Source organism: Antedon bifida, chromosome 6 (assembly GCF_963402885.1).
Source record: "Antedon bifida chromosome 6, ecAntBifi1.1, whole genome shotgun sequence".
Taxonomy (NCBI): Eukaryota; Metazoa; Echinodermata; class Crinoidea; order Comatulida; family Antedonidae; genus Antedon; species Antedon bifida.
In genome coordinates this window covers 27,775,180-27,801,207 of record NC_136231.1, presented here as the reverse complement: position 1 = coordinate 27,801,207, position 26,028 = coordinate 27,775,180, and the positions used below count along the sequence as shown (strand labels likewise).

General features: G+C 33.3%; 2 protein-coding genes across 5 annotated transcripts in view; one reads left to right on the top strand and one right to left on the bottom strand.

Annotated features, from left to right (window-relative positions):
• The window catches only part of LOC144844361 (A disintegrin and metalloproteinase with thrombospondin motifs 6-like), a 51,538-nt gene extending 29,798 nt beyond the window's left edge, over positions 1–21,740 (bottom strand). For 2 of the 4 annotated variants that reach the window (XM_078701234.1, XM_078701237.1), the window contains exons 1-4: positions 21,674–21,740; positions 15,475–16,141; positions 14,270–14,655; positions 10,564–10,708 (exon numbers count right to left, since the gene is read on the bottom strand). In XM_078701234.1, coding sequence (XP_078557360.1) covers positions 10,564–10,708; positions 14,270–14,655; positions 15,475–15,568 — 625 coding nt within the window. In that variant the 5' untranslated portion in view covers positions 15,569–16,141; positions 21,674–21,740. Of the gene's footprint in view, positions 1–10,563; positions 10,709–12,393; positions 12,411–14,269; positions 14,656–15,474; positions 16,159–21,673 lie in introns of those variants that run through there. The other 2 variants (XM_078701235.1, XM_078701238.1) reach the window with 2 other exon arrangements.
• Positions 1–26,028, top strand: part of LOC144844370 (fizzy-related protein homolog) — a 108,235-nt gene that overhangs the window by 1,874 nt on the left and 80,333 nt on the right. The window lies entirely within an intron of this gene.

The window sequence follows — 26,028 nt, the reverse complement described above, 5'->3', positions numbered from 1 at the left end:
AATGTTTTGACATTTGAAATAATTAATGTTTTTTTAGCATTTCATGAGAGGGGAAGATCAAATATTGTAAAATAACTGATGTTAACATCTGGAAAGCTGCTGATACAGACACATGGGGGAGGGGATGTCTGTGTCCATCTACTTTCAAATAGAAATAGCGGAGGAATGTGGTGCCCCAGGCCTTTCCTCTGAACTCATCTTCGACGTGTTGTACCATTATTGTTAAATCACCTTTGTGAACTTAAGGGCTATTGATTCATTCATTCAATCTTATTTCGGAATCTCTGTAAAATTACATATAAATTAATTAAAAAAATAAATAAAATGTATTAATTACTACTACTCATCTCAGGATGATTACCTTGGTACCGTGCAAAAAAAAAGTCTTATTGTTTACTTTTGTCTGTGCTTGTTATTGATGTATAATATCAAAATAAATCAAAATTGTTGATGGTACTTTATAATTGTGTTATTAAATAAAAATAATATAGTATTTTGGTGGAATTACAACAGACATCATAGTGGTAGTTGAAGTAGGATAACTTAACATATCCTACTTATGCTGGTTGCACAGGAAAAGAGTTGATCAGATTTGGAGTAAGAGCAATTTTCAAATAACATACTGCACCCAATGGTCTACTCTTGTCTAGACGGAGGAGAGAATACAATATTGAAAGAAGTGGTCATTCCTTACATGTAAAACATCCAAAATCAAATTGAGAAATGAAAAGTGTTTTTGTATACACAATCACTTTAAAGTGGGTTAATTTGTTCAATCAATCAATCAATTCACTTTTATTTCAGAACAAAGTCCATATCATAACACATAACAATATTCTAATAAATAAATGTAAGTAAGTAAAAAATCTATACCACATGTCGCACATAATAATGCTGTCGGAAAACCGTCGGTTTTCAACTGGAGTGAAATAACATTATAATGGCTATACTGATACAAGTTAACGTACGTAAAAGTATACATGTAAATTATGTATACAGAAGTTCAATCCATTTTCACTGTGCCTTTGATTGTTTCTACATTATGTACTATTATTAACTACCTACCAATAAAGAAAAACAAGATGATGTTGACTGTATACAAGAGAACCTAAAAGCTTAAATTTGTTTTTATTAAATCAACAGTACACAAATATCAATATTCATTAGGAATAGTAGGACTATGGAGCAACTACTTACAATTTTTAAATCCAAATGGAACGGTGTTATTAGACCACCCAGTTCTTATAGGATAACTATTACACATGCTTAAAGGAACTTTTTCAAATTCAAGACAAATATACAATTACAAACCATAAATATTTTGGCAATTTCTATGAATTAAGTGTTTGCTTATTGTATGTATGTTTCACAGTTCACAGAGACAGTTATTTTCACATTATATGCTTTGTTTCACAAACTCAATGGCCATGTGTTATAATGTTAAGTACTCAACCTTCATTATATTATTATTTTCCAGTCAGACTAAGTCTTGGCTTGCTGCTGCTGATCAACAATTTATCGGTAATCTGGAAATATATCTCTTTTAAACATAGACATCTTATTTTCTAAGAATGTAGTAAAAATTCAAATACTATGAAACTTAACTGAAAATTAATTTAAAAAAATGTATTAACCAATTACAGTACAGTATGTCATCAAAAGTTATAGTTTTAACGTTTAAAAACCTATGGCTTTCAGCACAACCCCTTGTTGCAAGTCTAGACATATTCCATCATACCCTACTGCTCTTCAAATGTATAGTAAATACATAATTTGATCCTTAAAAATTAACAACTTCTGTTGACATTTATTTACTTTGTCACTTCTAACTTTTCCCGAATACTTCAGGTGTTTATTCAATAATATGATATTACAGCATTGGTTAGATGATTGTAATATCTTGCAGAAGATCTACAAGTCTATTTAATTGGTGATAAAACAGCTGATGAAACTCCTTTTAAGTTACTAACTTGATTATATCAAATTACATTTAATTTGTTATGAGTTCTTTATTCACAATTATTAAAGGTAAGTGATACTATCAACTTCAAAATATAGGTGTCCTGACAGAGTATCAAATTACACTTTTCAAGTTCAAATTAAAAGGAAATACACCCTTCAAGTTTGATTTAGGGTCCGTTTCTGCTATATTTTATACGATATTTTTAATACCCTGTTTCTGCTAGAACACTGGCTGGTCTATTAAAATTATTTACCGAAATTGCTTTTTGATCTCCCAAAAGTGAAATAGTTATTCCTTTACGAGACTAGAAATTATTTGGGGATGTTGTAGCCTACTCCTTTCACAGACTTTCCATTTTTGTATTACCTTTATTTGGCGAAAGGTCTGCACCCTGTATTCTTCTTTAATTTTTGCTAAATTATCTAGCTATCTTGATTGTTTCCTTTTAGTTTCCCCTAAATCTTTGTTTGTCTTACTGATTAGTATTTCTATTTTTATTTTTTTAATGTAATTACTGTATGTTAAAATGTTCACTTCATTCTTTATTGTATTTTTTCTTTCTAAAATCTAAAGATTAACTCTACGGATACATGTTTCAATAACTTCTGCAATATTACAAATACTACAGGGTCAATCTACAGTATCACCTGTGTCAACTTCTAAGCTGAGAGAGAGAGGGGCCTTGTGAGGTTTTACCAAATATCTACATAAAACTGCTGAAACACCAAAGTATTAAAGCAAAAAAAGTCGTAATCCTATGTGGTTAGAAATTAGACCAAAAATTCCAACGACTGATGAATTGAAAAATGGAATAGCATATAGGTTTCAAAGGCATTCCGATGTTTTCCCAAAACAGGCTAAGCAAATACAAATGACTTAGCCTCAGGTAAGTACGAAAAAAAACCTTATATCCCAGGTTTTGATTGGCAACTTGAAGAATTCTATTTTAGACAACTTTTTCATTCATTATGGTATATAATTTGTTTTGTTTATATAAATTGTTTCATTCATAAATTGGGTCTTTTTTAAATAAAGAGAAAATATTTTGTTCTAATTTTTTTTGTTATCGAAGGAAAGACAACAAATGATGGTAAAGGAGCAATGATTATAATGGTGCAAGTCATGATTCACAGATTGTACAAGATATTAATTGTATAAATTAGAAAATTGTATACTATTAATACAAAATGTTGCGCCAGGTCCTTTGTATATTTTAGAGTTAGTGTACTTTTCCAAACAACCCTAAAGTCTGTTTCACATAGGAATATCAGCTTCATTAGCTTCCAAGAAAAACAGCTGAAACTCGTCAATCTTCTCCCAATTGACTGTTGAAAAAGTTTCCAAAAAGTAATATTTTCAATCAAACTTGATAAGTTTATTATTTAAGGCTGTCCCCTTCTTGCCGTACAAATCAGATTTCACTATTTACTTTTGCAGTTGCATTGCCAGTTGTCATATGTAAAAAGTTCTGAGACTTTCTTTTTATCGTACTGTACAAGGTTTTGTTACACTTTTGTTTAAATGTTTTAATCAATTAATCATAATTTGGTAATCAAATGAAAATTTTTCAGATTTATTCCTTCATACAAATTGTCATAAACCATTTAACAATGATGTTAAAAAAAACAATACCTACCCCCATTCAAAATTAAACATTTGTTCAAAATATGATTTAAAGAACCATGCAAATATACCTTCCCCTCACCAAACTATATATGTACTAACTGCTACTAGAAACAGTTTTCGCATATTTATAAGTTGCATTTCTACTTTCAATGTGAACAATCTTTATTATACTGCTAAAACCCCATAGAAGATGAATTGACAGATATAACTTGTCCACATCATTTAATTTGTCTGGAATGTATTACCAGGGTAGAATTTGATGAATGCTCAGATGTCTGCAGGATTATGGCATGTCTTACCCAAATTGATCTAATCATGATTCACTGTCAGTCAATGACATGACTGATGCATTATTTCTACATTTTGTCCGATAGGATTTACTTGAAGATAGATAACTATATATTTATGTTACCTTCTTCATTTATTCAATAAATATTCTCCACACATATTAAAAATACATAAAAATTATATTAACACGTTCGATAGTAATTAATAAAAACATAGTATGTGTGGAAGGAAACCTATATAAGTTAAACTTTAAGCCTAGGCTCCCAGAAAAAAGTAACATGATCATGAAAAAGGTACTTTTTTTAAATTAATTTTTGAAAAACAAAACTTACAATAGCACTAACAAAGCTCCCATACTTTGAGAATGTGTAAAGCACCCTTTACACTGCAACTTATTGTGCTCAAATTGGAAAGTTAGTATCAATATTACAATATTATTTAAAACATTGAGCAGACATTACATTTTATATAACAACTTTATCTATATAACTTTGATTACTTGATATCTAAGTGATTTCCTTTGGGTAAATCCAGCATAATGCGTGTAAGATAATTCAATCCTATGCTTCCTTACTGACGGGCTTCGCAGTAAACGTCTCATTCAGCGACTTGGCATGTTCAGCTTGAAAACTCTGATGTGGATAATACGTTAAGGGACTGATAGATACACGGTAGCTTGAAATCAACGATAACACTATAATTCTAATGCAAAATAGAAACTAATTTTAACCCATGGATCAGACATTTAAAATCTATCATAAATAACAGATTGTTTCGATAAAAACATAAGTTATCAGCTCAATAATTATATAAAGATTATATAGTTAAAGTTTATAAAAGATAAGAATAAACGGGCAGCTTCTATTTTCTGCTTGTGCAGACATAACAGCTGTGTGTGTGTGTGTACATTTATTTTGTTAAATTAATGATAAATAAACATAGCATCGTCTTTGCACCCAAAATCACAGGCACTAATAACTGAACATGATTCTGAGCTTGTCATTGGCATTACCTCAATTAGTAAAGACATGTCTACACAAAGGCTATCTATACCAGACATCAAAAGCAGCCAAAGGCGGCAGTCACAATTGCACACATCAGCCATAGGCAACCAGCAGGAACATTGCTAAACTACAGTACCACCGACACTTTATAATTTGTCAAACTATTTACTAAATAATTGGCCATACAGAGCCACAATTCAACATGGAATCTATTTGTTACAAAAATATTTCAAACAAAATGAGACTTGAATTTTGAATTATCTAAAACAGTTAAATTTCATTGATCACTGAGAAATGTACATTTCAAATAAGATAGGTTAAACAAATTGTATTTTTCATTTAAATATAATAATAAAAGGGAATCAATTTAATTGCATAAAATTATAGTGAAAACTGCACTGTAAACATACCTTTTATACAACCACAATGAATGATGATTAAGAACTAAGTAAGAAAGAAACATATGTACATTTTTAAGGAAAGGAGAAAAACTGCTGACACTATGTGGAAAAGTAGAAGGAAGAAGAAGTTGTGGTCATCAACCTTTGACATATCTCTTTATAGTCAATAACGCTAACAACAATTCCATACATGATACCAGACTAGCCTCAAATTCAAATATAATATTCTATATTAATATGTTCAGTAAAGTATTTTATTTATAGCAATGAAGGATGTTTATAACATTTATAAACCCTTTTGCAGAAGAAGACAAATCAAATTTTTTACTATCCCTATTTGTACTAGTTACTAGGTATATTATTAGTATCATATGTTGAGATAATTCTATATTTCAACATGCAAGTGATTATATATATTTGTCTCATCTATCAATCCTCTAGCAGGTTCTCAAACTTTAGCCTTTTAATCAGGTTGTCTAACTAAATAGTATAACACAGTTTCTATGAATATCCAGGGTTGTTGTAGGTTATATAGATTATGGTTAATACTAGGATTAGAGCTTACAGATGAGAAGAACACTCAACCAGGTTAGTAAGTGAAAGTGATCTAGGAGGATGGTGCAAGACCTCCAATGTTCAGTATTACATAAATGAAGCAATTTCATGATTGGACCAATTTGTTTTTTTTCAAATTACCTTGTAAATTACAATGTTTTTGCGCCTCACCTTTAGCCAGTTATATTCAAGAGGATGGAATAGGAAACTGTATCATCATGAAAGCTATATTACTACGGTTGACAGTTTTGGGATTTTGTTACTTGACCTAAAGCAAGTCTGGGAAAAGAGAGCCTATGAGGGCTAACGGTAGAACAATTTTGGATTCTCACCCGTTGATTGGTTGAAGCGATTTGATGTTTTTTTTATTCCATAAAAGCAAATTCTCATCTACTCTAATGTGCGGGAGAACTTACAGTATATTTATACTATTTAATCATAGATGTATTATGTAACATTATACAACTTAAAGGGAGCTTTAACCTATTGAATGCCTTATATTCACACAAAACTGATATAATAAAATACAAAAGATACATAAATAATGGTCACCTATGTGAACTTGCCAGGGGGCATCAAGGTGCGAAGGGGACTATGTTACAATCTTAATGTAACCATTGTTATTACAGATAAAAGCTTACCTGAAGCCTAATGCATTAACTTTCAATATTGAAACAATGACAAGATCATTTTCCTTATTATACAATAAAGTTTCACATATGAGTTGAAATTTCAAACTAATTGGGATGTCTATGAAAACAATTAACACATCAGCACTTTGATGTAATTGGCGACAAGAGACATCTTCCTTCAAAAGCGCACCTGTTAAAATCAGAATCTAAATATGGATTTGATATCACTGGCAGATCCACTAGAGGAATGTGCTAAAACATTACTAAGTACAGACTTAATTTATCAAGCTGACAGAACTGAGGATGTAAAGTTTAAATATTTGACACTACGGGACCAAAATAGTTTGATAATATTTCTATATAGCAATCTGTACTTCATGTACTGGCAATGGCTTTGCTCATCAGTATGTATTAAATTATTACTATTGACAATGACTCCAGTGAAACCACCCAAATATTAAATATCCAGAAATTTAAACAGAATAAATTGGATCAATATGGCATTGAATGTAATGACAAACAGTTTCCTGCTGAATATGTGTTTATTCTAAGGAATAGTGTCTAAAACTATAATCCAAAACAGTTGCCATGGGATTTTACTACTTACCACACTTAAATCTTGTACTATTTACTAAAGATGCATGATTAGTTCTAGCTACACTTGATATAGCGGGAAATATGCAACAATTACTGTAGCTGCTATTTTACTAGCTACTACTAGCTGCAAAGGTATAATTCATGAAATGACTTGTAGCTGCAAATAGCATGAAAAGGCATGTTTAAAAATAAGGCCTATTATAAAACATTAGAAAAAGAAAGAAAAATAATCAATTCTCTAGTACTATCCTTCAAAAATTACTGACTAATTATGGAAAATATAACTTTATTTTTAAAATATCTCTATATTATATACAACATGAAACACAATATTGGTTCAATAGTGATTGATATCTGCTTCTTTTTTTATACAATAACTGGTTTAAACTAATTTTTTTCTTTACAATATTGACTGACTGTATCTGAATGTTTTATAAAATAAATTGATTTTGACTGCTTACATTTTTTTGTAGAGTAAATTGACTCATGGTTATATTTGATGGTGAAGGAAGGAAGCATTAAAATGTTCACAAAAAGTCATCGCACAAAAATATTGATCTACCTTGCACCAAAAAGTGCTTTTTTGCAAGGAACACTTGGAAAAGATTTGAATGTGGTTTCTTATAGAAGCATAACATCCTGAGACAAAGTCAAAACAAAAGAGAAAAGTTGGCTAAATACAATAGCAATATACATGTCTTGTCAATCACCTTCTATTGCTATTTTTTCGAGAAAGAACGTCGTATGAACGAAACACCATTTTATGGGTTGATGTAGCCACTATACAACTTAATCCTTTTTTGTTTTTGGTATCTAAAGCTCTGTCTACACAAAAAAGTGTGAAGTGCCCATATATAGACATGATGATGTCACATCACTACCATATTTTGGTAAATCACATTTTGTTGTCACATAAAGTTTGATAGTGTAGAAAGAGCTTTACTAGCTGCATGTCAAAAGTGTTCACACATTAATTTGTAGAACATTTGCTTACCAATCTCTACTCTCTACTTCAATATATGAACTGAGGTCACACTCACTCATATTAGTCACAAAAAAGTCATAAAATTATACAGAAGGATAAATTTAACGAAGCATGGTACGTCATGCAACAAGCAACCAACTACTGCTAATTAGCAGGTTGGGTTGACAACTTGATAACTGAAAGAGGAACAAGTTTTCCCCCTCAAATTACTAAGGTCAAGGTCAAACTGTTTGTGGTAAAAGTTGTTTATATCTTTGATGTAGGTAAAGTAGCTAGTAATCCCTATAGAAAACAGATAGAATTGGTGTTTTATTAATTTTCATTTAAGCTTTTAGTTGTTATACTATTTACTGTTTTAGATTTTTCATAGGATTACCTACAAACAAGGTAAATTGAGCTACATTCTGAGGTTATTCACTTGAAATTTAGTCTGTCTAGTGTTTTTGTAGAGGTACCCACCAATGGCCAATGGTTCCTCTTACCCTATTTATGCTATACTCTTAATAACTAAATAGTATGAAAAAATACAGACAAATAGGATATCAAAAATTCAGACGAATAGGAGAGGAAAAGATGTAGTTTCCGCCTAGTGAATTGTTATAGAGGTACCACCTTTGTGTTGGGCTATTGGCCAATTGTTTCCCTTCCTCCTCGCTATTTATGCCAAATTGTTAAATTAAATAAATAGTATGAACAAATGCAGAAAATATGAAATCAAAAATTGATATGGATATCAAAATTGGGATAAAATTGTGAGGTATAATATGTATGTCAATTGAATCTTGTGGTAGAATCTTGTCAGGTGTAAAGGAAGTTGGTTGGTATCCCCAGCAGATCCCACTTCCTTTGCGAGAGGATAACCTAAATTGTGTCAAACTAACTCAGTTCTGTTTGAAAACAGTTTTATTGCTGCTGAGTCACAACAACAATTGTAAAAACTAGATTGAATCTTCTGCGCCCATCTAGGGACTTCTGGAGCTAGGGGACTAATTATGACTAATTTTACTATCATTTAAGTAAGGACCCCTGACCCCAATTTGTTAAAAACAAATCGTAAAGAATGAGATAAATAGATAGATAAAGGAAATCAAATTTAGAAGCAAGTTTACTGTCAATTTAGCATTTACAGTTTTAGCTGGGTAGTTAAATAAAACAAAAATTAAACTATAATTCCTATTCTCTCATTGCACACCTAAACCTTGTTACACAGAAATGTCAAAGTTGAACTCATAAACTTTCATACATTTTTATATTATATACTGTACTATAGCCTGTAATCTATTCTATTGTAACATGATAGCATATTGATATACTAAATTCCATATATAATTTTCCACCCAAACAGCAATAGTAAAACCAATTCTGAAATAAGAGATTCCCAAATGATTACACCTGACTATAAACATCTTTCGTTTACTTCCGTCCATGTTGAAAATAAAGTAACATTCACAGACAGAACTGGGCATCAATACCACCGGTATTATATGCCCAACTATAAACTGAAACTGGGAATACAGGTGCAATTATCTGAGGCTAAACAAAACAACCAACCTCATTTGCATATGGTACAGGTCAACTTTTTTTTCACAAGACTTAATGAGTTATAGAGTTCCTATACATGTTTGATTTATTTTAACTGTAGTTTTGGAAAAAACAATTTTTTTCAGTAATAACTAATAAATAATCAAACATTTTCAAGTAGATGTTAACCTCTAACTAATATAAAATTAAGCTCTGATGCAGTTTATCCAGTAAGCTGGTTAGAAATCCTTCTCTGAACTACTAACATATATAATACAATCATTTTAACAGACCACCTGAAAATAATTTGCATAATGTCCCTCATGTATTAATGTAAAACTCTTTTACATTTTTTATACAAATTTTTAAAGAAACCTGCAAATGTCACATCTGTGATACATTCAACTTGGTGATGATCTGAGAAACAGGCACCTGGGAATTGAAACAGGTACCTGGGAATTGAAACATGCACCTGGGAATTGAAAACAGGTACCTGGGAATTCAAACATGCACCTGGGGATTGAAACAGGTACCTGGGAATTCAAACATGCACTTGGGAATTGAAACAGGAACCTGGGAATTCAAACATGCACCTGGGAATTGAAACAGGTACCTGGGAATTCAAACATGCACATGGGAATTGAAACAGGTACCTGGGAATTCAAACATGCACATGGGAATTTCATATCTGAATTAATTACAACTATTCAAAATGGTGGATGTCACAAAAAATAAATGATTACTCTGAATAACTTTTGCATAGCCGTAGCCAGGATTTTTATAGGGAGGAGGTTCGTCTACAGATTTAATAATTTAGAAGTTCACAATATTTGCATATTTGTTTGTGGACAATTTACAATAATGCAAATAGACAAAGTATATTTCAAAGTGATTGACAATGAAGTGATTTTTTTTGTCAATTTCAAGCAAGTTACTTGCCAATTAGCATGTTAGCCTCCAAGCTACAGTAGCTTTACTACAATTGTCTTACCTTTAACGCCACAAAAACTTTTATGAGATGGCTTAGATGAAGATCTTCTGTAGACAGCATGTGGCAGACCTTCTGTAACCTCATCTACTAGATGATGTAATGGTTCAATCATAAATTCCTCGCCTTCTAAGTAAATTAGTCCATGCTACAAAATATAATAAGTAAAAATAAATTAGGAAGAATTTAATACAATTTTGAATTCTACTTACGGAATAAAACTATGAAGCTAAATACAATTTATTTAGAGATTAGAAAAGTACATGGACTGACAATAACAAAGTTTTTAAAACTATTATTAATAGTATAATATTATTTAAATTATCTTCAACAGACAATACAAAAAATAGTTTTTTTCAACCGAAAAAAAAAAGTATTCCTTTATTAAACTAGTTTGGTCAAATTTGTTTGAGTAGAAACTTTAATTCCAAAACAGCAAAGTTATCAAACTGTAGTAAAGTATAAAAATAACTTGTTGAACATCCCAATCAGAAATATTCATTAACATACTAAATGTAACATTGACATCGAGAAGTGACAAACAAGTTGCGCTTAAAACACATTTTAATCTAAACTTAAATCAACATTTCTACTCTGCCTTGTTATCAAGAATTCAACACTATAATCATTGGACACAGAGAGTGTCCGCTAATTGACAAATTAATTAATTGTGGAAAATAATAATTTAATATTTCCAGGTTATAATGTTTTTTTCATTTAAAGTCAGAATACTTAATATTAAAGAAAATCATAATATTGTACAAACTTATTCTGAGATTCTATTTCCATATTTTCTGCAGAAGTAGAGTAAAGGGTTCTGTAGAGGAAGTTAAAGGAAATGATGGGAAGTGGGGAATTTGCCCTCCAACGTATCCTAAACTTAAATCTTTGGTGCAGAATCGGTGGCCCGAAGCCAATATTTGTTAAGTAGGATCACCCAATCTGTACACCTGTTCTTAGTTTGGATCTATTTAATCTTAACTAATTATTAGGTCATGTAACGATCAATAACAAATGACCTATTCTTTGATTCACCTAGGCCAGCAATTTGTACTTGGACTTGCTTATTTGAGAATCACTTCCCCCATATAATCAAGGCCACAAGTGTATCAGAAATAGGTATGTTGGTACAGTACTGTACTTAACTGACCATGAGCCTTAAGTTCAGACCTCCATCACCTTATGAAATGAAATTATTTCCTTCCTTTCACTACTCACACTGGACACTTTTACTGCAGCTATTTTAGACTTTAGTTTAAATGAAAAGTATTAGATTTTAATATGTACAGTACAGTAGTATATTCCTAATTAGCATTTTAAATAGTTTCCATTTCTTTGTTTTCTGAGACAGACATTAAATACATACTAACTTTTTAAATTGTTCTTTTAAGAACTGTACCCGCACCGCAAACTTTATACAATTCTACTTCTTATTAATTCAGTTTATCTATCCAGACAATTTTTATATTATTTCATGGACAATGTACAAGATGAAAAATTGAATTACAATTATTACAACAGTGGCGCTCCATTAATTTAGACGTTCCATAACTGGCGGCCGAAATCGTCAGACACACCTGCATGCTTTGACCACCTACTTCTGCCCTGCCGTCACTGCAATATCTAAGTACCTTGGATTGGAGCCTGGCTAGGCTCCCAAGTGTGGCCCACAGTATTACTATTTTTAGTAAGCCATGGGAAGCTATATTTTTTTCTTTTATAAATAGGCCCCTATATAAACACGAATCACTACATTTACAGAAAATTATTATATCATAAATAATATATTCAGTCATCATTTTACTAACGAAACTAGTAGTTATTTAGACCTACATTTTTCTGTGTGAAGAGCCCACTTACTGCAGAGAAAACTTAAAAACCCTATATCAATATGGAACGGAAAAGTGCACAAATTAGAATAATTAAAATGACAGGGCAGGTGGTAGGTAATTCAGAAAGGAAGAGACAGTTTAATCACGTAACAGGAGTAGTGGGTGTGCGACGGGTCTCTTCAAATTTCAAACTGATAAAATATTCACCAATTTCTAAGGTTTAAAACCCCGGCCCCCACAAGTTTGGAATCCGTCTCCATCCTGCGTTCTATATTATTTTCATAACCAAAGTTGGGTTGGGGTAAAGTAAGTGGTAGTGTAGTGTCGCTTAAAGTTCATAATCGTATTTGATTAGCAACGCGCGAGCGTGCAAACGTAATGACACGCAGCGACGCGAACTGAATCATTGTGACATAGGAAACATGTCGGAGCGATTAACACACCTAATCACATAAATACACAGACTCAAGTGAGTTACAAAAACAAGCATATCAATAGGCGTTTAACCGCCTCATTACATCCTGATATTCAGCTCCGGTAGCAATCTATTCTCAAAAATTACCCTGCCCAAGTAGTCCTAAAAACTGTAGATAAATTGTTGTATTGGAGATATGACGGTAAACAATATAGGGAAGACTAGACAAATCATTTTAGTTTATTAGTATTTATAACCAAAATGGCGACAACAATAACCGCATATTATCGGTGCGTAGTGATGTACGCGGTTTGTTCTTCATTTTCCTTTATCATCATCGGACACCAAAAAATCAGTAATAATACTGACAGTGCAAAATATTGGATTCTAAAGTGACTAATAATAATAATAGTTATTGTCATTGTATGCGGTAATTTATTTGTCAGTCAGTACAACCATGGAGGTAAAAAGTTAAACCTCCATGCTACAACGATATGAATTCAATCGGAATGTTGTGCAAATTGATCGGAATCTTAATTGTCGGTGTTCTTAATCTTTCGGTCCGATTGAAAGGTGATAAAGGAAATTATAAGACCAGAACTACAATACCAATTGCTAACTTTATTTACATCATTCACAGAAGAAGTCTTTAACTCGCCTACTTGTCTGCTACACACATAGGCCTAATTTTATTTATTTAAGAAATCATGTAGGCTACATTATGTTTACGTTCATTTGTACTCGTACAAATAAATTAAGTGAAAACTGAATTTGTAAAGATTATTTTACGTTTTGCGAATGTCAACTTTAAAAAAAATTAGAATGGCGGCGACGTAAAGTGTGAGGATCTTTACAATTGCTCCGTTTCACGGGACGAAAGACGGCATCGTATTTTTTCCGTTGCGTAAAGCTTGGTTCCCACTAGAACGTAACGCAAGGACGTAAACGCAACGCAAGCGTTTTAACCAATGACAAGCGAAGTTATAGACAGTTAGCAATCACAAGCGAATAAGCCATCGCTTGTGATTGGTCAATTCACTTGCGTTGCGTTACGTCCTTGCGTTGCGTCGCTAGTGGGAACCACGCTTAAAGCGGAATTCAAATATGAGCGTAGCCTAAATTGGATCAGCTTGCAGCTCGTTATGTTGTAGGAAATGAGGAAGGTGTGTCTAGCCTAATTTAATATCTAAAGTCTAAGTCCAATTATCAACAAATCAACTCAAGCGCCCCATATCGTTCCGGGAGATTAGTTAGACACATCATTTTATAAAATGAATGTATCAACGAAACTGATAACTGTGATTTCTTTTTAAAGAAGTGAACATAAACGAATACGATACCTTACATAATATTACAGAAATTAAATCATTCTCTTGACGTAGAAGATAAAGGCCTAATATAATTGGAATATTCAGTAATACTGGTAAATATGCGTAATAATACGAAAAAAAGTTATACTTACGAGTCCCTTACAGTTGCTAATTGCGACTTTAGAAGACGTATGGTTGCCAAGGACACTGCCGTGGTAATGGCAGTCATCTATCTCACGGTGAGCTGTGTCTACTCGCCCCGAATTACCTCGATATTCTACTATAAAATTATGAGAAAATAACTTCTCATTTAATGTCAAATTAAGGTGAAAATCTGTCCCTTGAGCTGCAAATTTATAATATAAAACTTTGTCTGTTTTTATAGGTATATTTATGTTTGGAACAGCATTACGTCTAGTTCGTTTTCGGCTGTTTAATATATCGTAGCTAATATGTTCCCCTTTGTGATCTACTAAAGCTGGTAGAACAGTCTCGTATAATTCATACTCTGTGTGTCCCATAGTTTTAGAAATTGGCCCTGCAAAGAGAAAAAACAAAGCACAGGGTAATCGTAGCGTATTTAATGGATTACTGTACTGTATCCTATAGTGACGACATGTCAATCGTATATAAAGATATTGAGATGATGTCAAATGATGTCCGACCATGGTTAATGACGTCACAGATGATGCTTGAATTGAATGGTCAAGGCGATTGATAACTGATGTCGACGGCGATATGATTGTTGTCCGATTGGTAGATGGTAGATATTATAACATCGTTTGGTCGTCCAGCGTCAGCTACATTCACACGGTACCGTTCAATTTTGTATGTTCCATTATCTAACAAAACTGCACCGCCGTCTTCCATTCCGTGAAAATGAGCTAAACGATGGCGACCAAGACGATGTCGACGACGACGCTTATGATAGAATGGTGGGTGATAGATATGTAAAAGATGTTGATGTCGACTAAAGGTCATAAACCTTATCGTGTTAAGGCCAATTTATACATACGAGCGGTAACAGAATAAAAGTGGAAAACCGCGTAGCTTGTCCCACGTAGAAGAATCTGTATCTATCCTGAGCGGAAACCGTCCGTCCGCTCCGCGTTTTGTGTAAATGGTTATAAGGAATTTTTCCTCCATGGAATAACATACACTTGATATTACCGTTACCTCTCGTCTGTGTAAACTGGCCTTAACAAGGTTTATTACGCTATGCAAATTATGGAGCTTTTTATTATATGTATATGTAGATGACAACAAGATGTATGTCAACCAATGCTTGTTAGATTGTGTTAACCAACACGATGGCATATCGTATTAATACAAAATATGGAAATACTTGTGTACTTACCATAATGATCGTGATCATATTGTAGTTCCGGTGCAGCTGGAACCATTGGAACTAAACTACACAACCAAATTAAGATGGTCCTTAAAATGTGCATTGTTATAATCTGAGGCCGCCGACCGACAATATGTCGTCTGTTAATCAACTCAAAACAAATTCAGACAACAAAGTACCAAAATAAATATAAATATTTCAAATATTGCTCCTAAACACCATAATACTTAATTGGTATTTTTTTTAAACGATTTTAAACTGTAAATTGTAACCATTTTCCACAATCACATCCTGCGCACAATACGTTTATATCCGTAATAAACTACGTGCGTTGTTAAACTTCTACCACCGCTGAAGGTTCAATTACGCTTAAGCATCATACTCAAGAGAAAGGGGTCACTACACGTAAAATGAGACAATTTTCCCAATAGATTCGGTACCAGACTTGATTCCAATTGCTCTCGATGTATCTTTTTAAAATTTCAATCTTTCCCCTGAGTCTAGAAAAACGAATGTATTGCAAACAATTGAGGAAATACTTGTAGTGGAATAAGGGCAGCAATTGATAGTAGGCTGATATCCCGGTGCTCTTATAATCTCGGCCGTCTGTCTGTCTGTCGCTATACTTGATTTCTCGTACTTAATGCTTGTTCCGTCACAAGTTGTCTTCTAAAATCTAAAAAGAAAGAAAGTAAGAAGATTAAATATAAAATGGAAAACGGAAATCCGTCCATATTAAGCTTTAGTTATTTTTATTACCAAAATCCAATGCGACTCTCATTCATTATTCCTTGAAAATAAAGGTTAAAAGATAAAAGGTTGAAAGACTATCAAGTTAATATGCGTAACGCTATATAAAATGATATAATAAAAGTGGCGTGTGATCAGGAATAAAAGATATTAAGGGAACCTTTCACGAATCATTCAGATACAAAAAGAGCTAATCTCATGAGGAAGAGAGGGCATAAACTTTACGGCGACGGAGTGAATGGCGGTTTGATTTCGAGGTTTCTGGTTACGCCCACATTCATGTATTACGTTCCGTCGGCGGTCACGATCTGGGTTACAACGTCTATTGTAGATGTAGGATTTGTAGGCCTATAAAGCTCTGTCTACACTGTCAAACTAGTTTGTGTGTGCCCAAATATGGTCTATGTCCATTTTTGGCGCATAAAGTTTGATAGTGTAGACAGAGGATAAGTCTATAACTTTGATAAAAATAATAAATTTATGAAACAATATTATTCAATTAAAATAATAATTTTTAAATTATTCAAACTTCGATAAGTCTTCTTAACATTATTTTATCAATTTAACTGTAATAGGCCTATTATCGAAAAAATTCTTCTTTTAAGTTAGGCTACGGTAGAGTTTGAAATCCAACTTCTATTTATCAAAGACGTTTTTATTATTATTATTATTAAATCTTCGATGCTACAATATTTAAATTATCAATATTAACTATAATTTGACGATGATATTAATTATATTGTTTTTAGGTTGACATATGCCGACCATAATCAAGCGGTATTCATCCGCCAAATCACGGAATCAATTACCTATAATTGTTAATGGCAGACACCTTAGGTAAAATATATGATATTATAATCCATCGCATCCTCTTTAGAAAGTAAATATTTCAGAGATAACATCTCGACAAATATTCGCTTCCTTTGTCATATCAATCACGTGTCATATCGCATATGAAAATGACATTCCAATAAAGAATCAATTTGCGGGCAATGGAGTCTCAGCAAGCCTGACACTTGGAATGAACTTACTTAACATGCAGCTGATTTCAGACAGATACAGCACTTGTCACTGGATGTGGCTTTTTGTCAGCAGGCTTGGCTTAAATGGAAAACTTCGATTTGACGCAGACAAAAGTGAAATTTCAGTCTTCCCTGATTTGACGCTAAACGGGATTACTTTCTCTCGTAAGGAAAAAGCTGCGACTCTACACAAACAAGAGAGTAGGCCTACTGTATGCCTATAGCATGTGGTTCTAACTTTGACGCAACAACGCGAAATTTGACTAATCACATATATATATACTTGCGTTGCGTACTGTACGTCCTTGCGTTGCGTCTTAAATCCTGAATCATACGGTAACCAACTACACAACCTTTCCGTGGTTTGCGCTCCCACACAAATATATTAATTTAATGTAAAATAAGCCTATAAGGCTTGATATCCGACAAGACATGTGTGTGGATGCTGAGTAGATGAGGCACACCACAAATAATACTGGGAATAAAAAAGTAAACATTTGATTTAACGTAGGATGAGGCCATGGTTAACTTTTTCATACAAGGAAGACAAAGGTATATACAGTATTAACATCGGCAAGGGTTCAAGCCTAACTCGCTCCATGGTTCTGGTGGTAGAACGAATCTTCTCGGAAAAGGACTATATAGGTCCAGTGTACTCATCTGGCTCATGTGCACTTTAAAGAACATAGTACATCTTTCGAGACGAGTAAGGGGTTACCACGGTGTACTATACACACAGCCACTGTCATACTCATCAAGAGAGCTCCTTGATTGTCAGCATACGCTGTTTAGGGTCACCCTCTATAAATAAGGTGTAATAAAAAAATAAAACTAGAATTTAATTCGTCACTTTGACGAATTATAGGTGATCATTTTTATCATTTTACTGAAATTAATTTTTTTTTAAACATGCACGTACGTTAACATACGATCGGAAAATGTTGATGTATGCCATCCTATTATATGCTTATAGTGCTGAGTTGTGCCTATATGCCATATACAATATGTACAGTATATACTGTATATCTATATACAGTGTAGCATAGGTGAAATTACGGGACACACATGTTCTAATTTTTTGGCATGATGACGTTATCAAACTAAACTTTAAGATGACAATTTCGAAAGATAATTAATTGAGCAAAAAAATATAAGATTTGGAAAAAAATTTGGCACGTAGAAGCGCTGTGCGCGCTCTTTGAATTGTGTATAACTTTGACGAAAAATATGAAAAAACTACTTTTTCACTTCAACTGGCCATATGTTAACGTTACAACATCCGATAGGCTTAATTTTTATATGAATTAATATCTACATTTCATCAGCTTTCATAATAAATTATAATCATCAAGGTAACCTTCAATTCTGAAGAGCTGTAAGATATTCAAATTTACTGCGAAGGTGAAATTACACGGCCTACGTTATTCAAGTTTTTACGCGTGATGACGTCATTAAAATGAAGATAGTGTCAACTCATGATAAAGATAATTAATTAAGCAAGCACATACTGAAAGTTGTGCGAAATTCGAGCACACATAACCAAGATGCGCTCTGTTGAATGTGATAATCTACACAAAAAGATAACAAATCCTAATTTTTAAATTCAAGTGGCCATTTGATGACGTCAAAACATTTTGTACGTAAAATGTGTACATGAATTCATATCTACAACTCAATGGCTTCCAGAATAAGTTAAAAAAATCGGGGGTCATCTTGCATTCTGAAGAATTATTTTCATTTTAAAAAAGACCTATTTTTCACCATTTTCAGAACTTTTGTAAAATAAATGTGCGCATTTTGTCATTTTTAACGTGCTCATATAGCGTTATTTTAAGTCGGAACTGACTCAAATTTGGTGAATGTACTAAGGATGGTGAGTAGAATGAGATTTGTAAAAAAAATTCATATTTTTTACGCTTTTTAAGTATCGCGCGCGCAAAAACGCATTTTTGCGCAGTAATTTTTTGAAACACGCAAATGGCCTAATTCATGCTCTAAATTGATCAAAACTTAATTTTGAGCGTTTTAAATTTTTAACGCGCGATATCACGCGCATGAACCTACGTGCGCGTGCGTTTTTATTTGCTAATATTTTTACCCTTGATCTGAAGTTTACATGTAGTGAATTTCATTAATATGTGATAATGAATTATGGAGATATGATTGATAATGTGATTTCGCAAAATGGCGTATAAATGTCGTCACGGATGAGTGATCACGCTGGAAAGCTTATTAGGATTAAGTTGTATTATTTGAAAGATATTCTGAAATTTTTGTAATCATTGACATTAAACTTTTTTAGATAATTGTTACACAAAATAGTGTACAGAAACAATAAAAAGAAAAAAAATAATAAAAAAAAAAATAATAATAAAGATTTTATACAATAACAATAGGTGATCATTTTATTCTAAATGATCACCTAAATATGAAGTAAATTCATTTTTACATTGTTCTTTGTATCGTCCCTTTCTAACGTATTGTGGATATGATCTCTCGTCACATTTTACTCAGCTCTCAATAGTTTATACTACTGAAATTACGTAACTTTTAATTAACAAAATCAATCCGGATTTTATGTACGTCCACGTAAATCATGGTTAGGCACACGGTCGCCGGATCCGATGATTAATGATGTGAATTTCCTATACAATAATCTACTAGCACATTCTGATTCATACATCAGAGTATAGATAGCTATAGTGATGAACTGTAAGACTCAGTTCGTCGTAGAGAAACACGGGAAATTAGTCACAACTCGATCGGGTTAATGTAAAGTAGATAGTACTACAGTAGAGAAACATAAGTTTACAGAAGACATACCTAAGTTGTATTTATATTAATCTTTGTACACAATCGCAATCATACTAGTTGACATCTACATTACGTAAGAATACACATACAAAAGCATCATTAAAATATTATTTCACTTACCAACCAGAAAATTCGAAATTCAATTATAAATGACATTGCTGATACTGATAGGCGAGTATAAATGGCGAGAGAGCATGCTTATATAAATAAAATCACCACCACCAACGAACAAACTACTACTAAACAAACATTCAATCAAAACAAGAATGTTTGACATTTTACTACCAATAATATTTAATCGGATATACCAACAACATAGTACCACTGCTATTTTGTTTAATGTTGAGTAAAGCACGGTGTTATTAGATAAGACCACAACAGAGACCACTGGAGTGAAGTAATCTCACTCAAGGATGTGTCAAATCATGTCAAATGAAATCTCCTCTAATCTTAATTGATTGCATTGTTGTGATTTTTAACGGTTTTTTTAACGTATGACTCGTGTAAAACAAAAATATTCCAGATAAAATGTGACGACGAAAACATAATATCGACAGTATTACGGCATAATATCTGCCATTAAATTAATGAGTGGTTGATTGTCAGCAGTATTACTACGGCATAATATCTGCCATTAAATGAGTCGACTGGTTTTCGGCAGTATTACTACGGCATAATATCTGCCATTAAATGAGTCGACTGGTTTTCGGCAGTATTACTACGGCATAATATCTGCCATTAAATGAGTCGACTGGTTTTCGGCAGTATTACTACGGCATAATATCTGCCATTAAATGAGTCGACTGGTTTTCGGTAGTATTACTACGGCATAATATCTGCCATTAAATGAGTGGTCTTGGTTTTGCAGTGTCAAGTTATCTTCCGTATGGTGCAGTAAATTAATATTGACAGCTGCGTTCTGGCTAGTGAACATCGGTAATATTACGGTCACTAGTCCAGCTTTTTACCGACTACGGTTTAATCTCCTGGGTATTACAAAAACCTCCTTTTGGTTACTAGTTTATTTCGATGAGGAATTAACAACCTTCCACCATGTGATAACAGATTTAGGATTAAATTCAGTCTATTTAACCAACCAAAATGGTGGCTATTTTGTTGGTAGTCGTGGAATTAGATTTGAGTATCTTGAAATGGTTTCAGTTAATTAGTATAAACTATCTGCACATGACGAAGGACAAGCATTTTATAATTGAACATTTCCGACAAATCTATTTCATGTAAATAATTCAAGTCATGATGTTACGTCTGTTAAGTCATATTTACGACAATACAAAATAGTAATACGACTTAACACGTCATTATCATAGACAAACCAATAATCATCAAGAATAAATGGGATTCTCAATAATGCTACAGGCCCTACACAATAATTCAACACATGCATTTTAAGCCTTATTCAATCCTATATCAGCTAAAGAAATATAATTTTACAATATGTCAGAGATGTTGTATTCAACCGTTTATCGTTGAAAATCATGGTAAAATTCAGAAACTTCATTCAACTGAAAAAAAGCTAGACTTCCTACTACCTGTCAGACAACGAACATTATGAATGTTCTAAGAACTCCACGAGACACACGTCTTAATTAAGTTGTACTTACTTTTGAACACTCTCTGTGTTTCTTGAACTTAATTCCAAAGTCAAACTATTTAGAAAGTATAATAGCGATCCATGCTTTTAAAGTAAGGCAGACGGACGGGTGCAGCCTGCAGGAGTGAATTCGAAGGAATGTTCAATTCGAGGAGGGCACACTAAACTGACGGCGGTTTATCATCAATGAAAGTGGCCATTCTCGCTTGGGGACCACAAGCAACAGTTGTACAAGAAAACAGTCAAAAGAGGGCGCTGATTGAGAAAAATCTTCCCTCTAATTCCTGCATTGTACAATATGTCATCACTTTAGTTTACAGATAATAGGTATAGACAACAAAATTAATATTGTACTGTACGAAACACAAAAACAACCAACAAAGAGTATACACTTAGACCAAGGACTTTTAACTTAATACTCCACGATTTGATGTAACAAACAACTTTCGTATAACTGTCCAGCTGAAATTATAAATAACATTTCAGCTGAATGTTAGACGTAAAAGGTACTATACGTATAAACAAGGTATAAACATATTGGCAAACTTCATCGATGATATCTATACCTGGATGTAGGCCTAATTATCCATCAACAACTTAGTATTCCTATAATATACTGTTTGCGTTCTTATTGTGTCCACGCCAATACAGAAAGTCGTAGTTTTTTTAAAGTTTTTTTTAGCCTATGCTTACTACTGTTTCTTTTAATAACTTAGTACAATTAATAAGAATAAAGTATACACTTAACAATATACAACAAATAACAGAAAGTCGTAGTTAGTTAGTTAGTTAGTTACTTAGTTAGGTACGTAGTTAGTTAGTTTGTCAAACAAAAAAGTAGAAAAGTGAAAGGCTATGGATACCACGAAATTACAAATATTATAACGTGAATTACTGTAGGTATACGGTAAAAATAATGTATGTTAGTGTAGACTGGACCACCGAATAGAAGGCAAACTGACGACGTCTACTCGGCACAATTGCTGACTCACCTGCATGAGTTGTATCCTCCTTGTTCATTTTTTTTTTTATAAAGAAAGTGTTTATTATACAATTTCTAGTGCATAGAAAGTTAATATCGTCTTACGATACATGAATGCATACAGAACACTTAAGTACCGGAAATGTCAACTAATCCTACCATTTTCATTCTTACGATAAGTAGAAGGGGAAGTTTGTCGAATGAGTAGACTGTACAGGTGTATTGAAACAGGAACTGGTGATTCACAAGGAGCATTCATCTGCTTACTTCTTCGGTTGTCATCCGAGCTGATGAAATGATTTTATGGTACAGTAGAATAAGGCCTAAATAACACAATAAATTAAGTAAGCCTAACTTTTAGACTGGACCTACCTGACAGACCCTGATACCCGACAAGTAATTAAGTAAGCCTAAATTTGTAGACTGGACCTACCTGTCGGACCTACAATTCATTGAGTGGGGATTTGGCTTCACTCGCCAGTACAAACGATGAGACAAATACAGCCATGTTTCACGTGTGTTTATGAACCCAACTATTACAATACATAATCAGTCTCTTATATTTTATAGGTAACCCGGGCACTTGACCTTAAAGGCGGTACAAAGCAATGCCTTCTGCCTTCAGAGGTACAATAGCTTGCTTTCACATACGCGTGTAACATTAAAGCCAATCACACACAAGATGAACATGTTTGCATTGGTGGTCTCATTGAGCGATGGAGATTGTGATTACATTCTGGACTTTAAACGCTTACCTTGGGAATGTCAACATGTGCTACATTAAAGTCGTCTTTCAGATTGGAAATTAAGCTTGTCCCGAAAAGGGGGTTTTGCTGCAATTTTATCATGAGTAATGAATCCAATTCAAATCAAACTTTTTTGTTCGTAAGGAAAACTCTTCTTCAAAAAAATACGAACAATCCTGCCACTGACAATACCCAACCTTTAATGTTCTAATGATCAAGCTCCGACGAGTTAGCTTACCCCCAACTGTGCATCATTCATAGATGTATTTATCAAGGGTTTTGAAATGGAATTTGGAATCAAGGATAACACTAATTGTTACTAAGCTTAACTCCCAACCGTTTAAAGAATTCATGATCACGTAATATTCAGCACTTGCTTTATTTTATGATTTTTTTACAAAGCTTACTCGGTCGGTAATTCCAATGATGCTTACCGCCCAAATGCCGAATAGCCGAAATGCCAACGAATAGGTTTTTTTGTTTAGTGAATCCGACCAGCGATATTTCTTTTCGTACATAAGTTGGGGAAATCAAGACGAAAAAACATGAATATCCTTAATATGGTCAAATACAAAATTTGGCAAAATTCTGCTATAAAAAAACAGGAAGACCTTTGTTCCATAAGGTGTGACGTCAGAACTCATTTAGTGATGATCATGCCTTCCAACCTGCAGTCAGATTTTCTGAATTTCAGACAGCAATATAGTTAGTCTCGAATTCAGAATACCCGAAGTGTTTTTTTAAATCAAAACCGTGTCTTTGAAAATCCGCCTCAATGTACATACATATTCAACTGGAACCTATGCGGATATTTCAGAGACATAAAAGTACAGACATTGTCACTCTTTTCGTATAATTCTGTGAACCCCAAACACAGCATCTTTGCAAATGTTCTATATTTCACTTTCCATTAACCCCATACAAAAACCATCGGAGACAAACTATCTGTTTAATCTGGGACGGTGCGGCCATACACAACAACTACCATAAACGTTTATTCATAACATATTACAATACAATATCTTGCATGAATCGGACTTATTCGCTACCAATGTAGCAACATTGAGTAACAAAATCAAAATTTAAGAGTGTGGCGTGTTGACCGCGAATGACTAACAATACCCTCTTTCCCACTACACCTGACCATTGCATAACAACGCACTGCATACCAAACCGTTTCGTACACCTGCGATGAAAAAAATACAGTAAATTCAATTTATTTTACAATTGAGGGCGACAAACATAAAATTTACGAGATCGAATACAGGTTGAAAAAAAAATTAAATAAAAAAAAAGATGTCAAATGTGCTCTCCCTGCCTCAGCACTAAGGCCCTGCCACAGCCTTTTGGGGTCGTTTCCAGCACATCACCAGATGCATTGATGTTGTCGCCTCATGATGTGTGGTGGAAAGGGGGACGTATAATTCTGTGAACCCCAAACACAGTGGCCGCATGCCTTTAACTCTATTCCACCGACCAGCGTGGGAATCGAACCCACGACGTACGTGTTGTTAACACGACGCTCAGACGACTGAGCTAACTGATCATTTTGGTTTTAGCAAGTTTAATAGGATATTTATGACGTAATGATCAATTACGTAATACACGTATAAATAGACTATTATCAGCTTTTCAGTCATGTACTTGGTGGCGTAACGGGTAATGCTCAGTTTTGAGTGCTATCGGCTGAGGTTCGAACCTCGACGGATATTTTTTTTTTTTTTAATATTGTTTTTTTTTAATAGAGATATGTGACACTGTATTGTCGAACATGTATGGGCTAACTGATCATTTTGGTTTTAGCAAGTTTAATAGGATATTTATTACGTAATGATCAATTACGTAATACACGTATAAATAGACTATTATCAGCTTTTCAGTCATGTACTTGGTGGCGTAACGGGTAATGCTCAGTTTTGAGTGCTATCGGTTGGGGTTCGAACCTCGACGGATATTTTTTTTTTTTTTTAATATTGTTTTTTTTTTAATAGAGATATGTGACACTGTATTGTCGAACATGTATGGTACCATATTACCGGTAGATATTCAAATATGCTTAATACGAAAAGACATTAAAATACAGTGACTTATTTCTATTTTATATCACTGTGCTCCACTGGCTCCAAGTAAGATAACTTACTAATATATATCATGGGATATTTTTCTAGCCATAAACAACTTAAAACAGCATCATAGGCCGCGCCTAGTAATTCAATTAAAATCGACAGAAGAAAAGCCCGGACCGATTTTGGCAGTGGCGGATTGCTTTTGGCCACAATTTTAGAGCCAAAACTGGTCCGACCGGACCGATTTTGGCCCCGGACCATATTTATCGTGACAGTACCGTTAATTGGGCTTTTAGTATGTCAGTACAAACTAAGTTTTGCACGCACAAAAGTAAGAATAACTTTTGCAAAGGTTAGTCCTGTGTTTTCTCAACTGATTTCATCACGATAACGCTGATACAAACTTGAATTTCATCACGTATAAAATCATTTAACAGTGTTGTCATAAAATTGACGATTAGTGGCACAGACAATAAAATGTTATCAAACTGAAGTAGATAATTATTTTATTACTAATAAATTGATGAGTGAAAACGTTAAAAGTACCACAACGCCTAACTAAATCACCTCC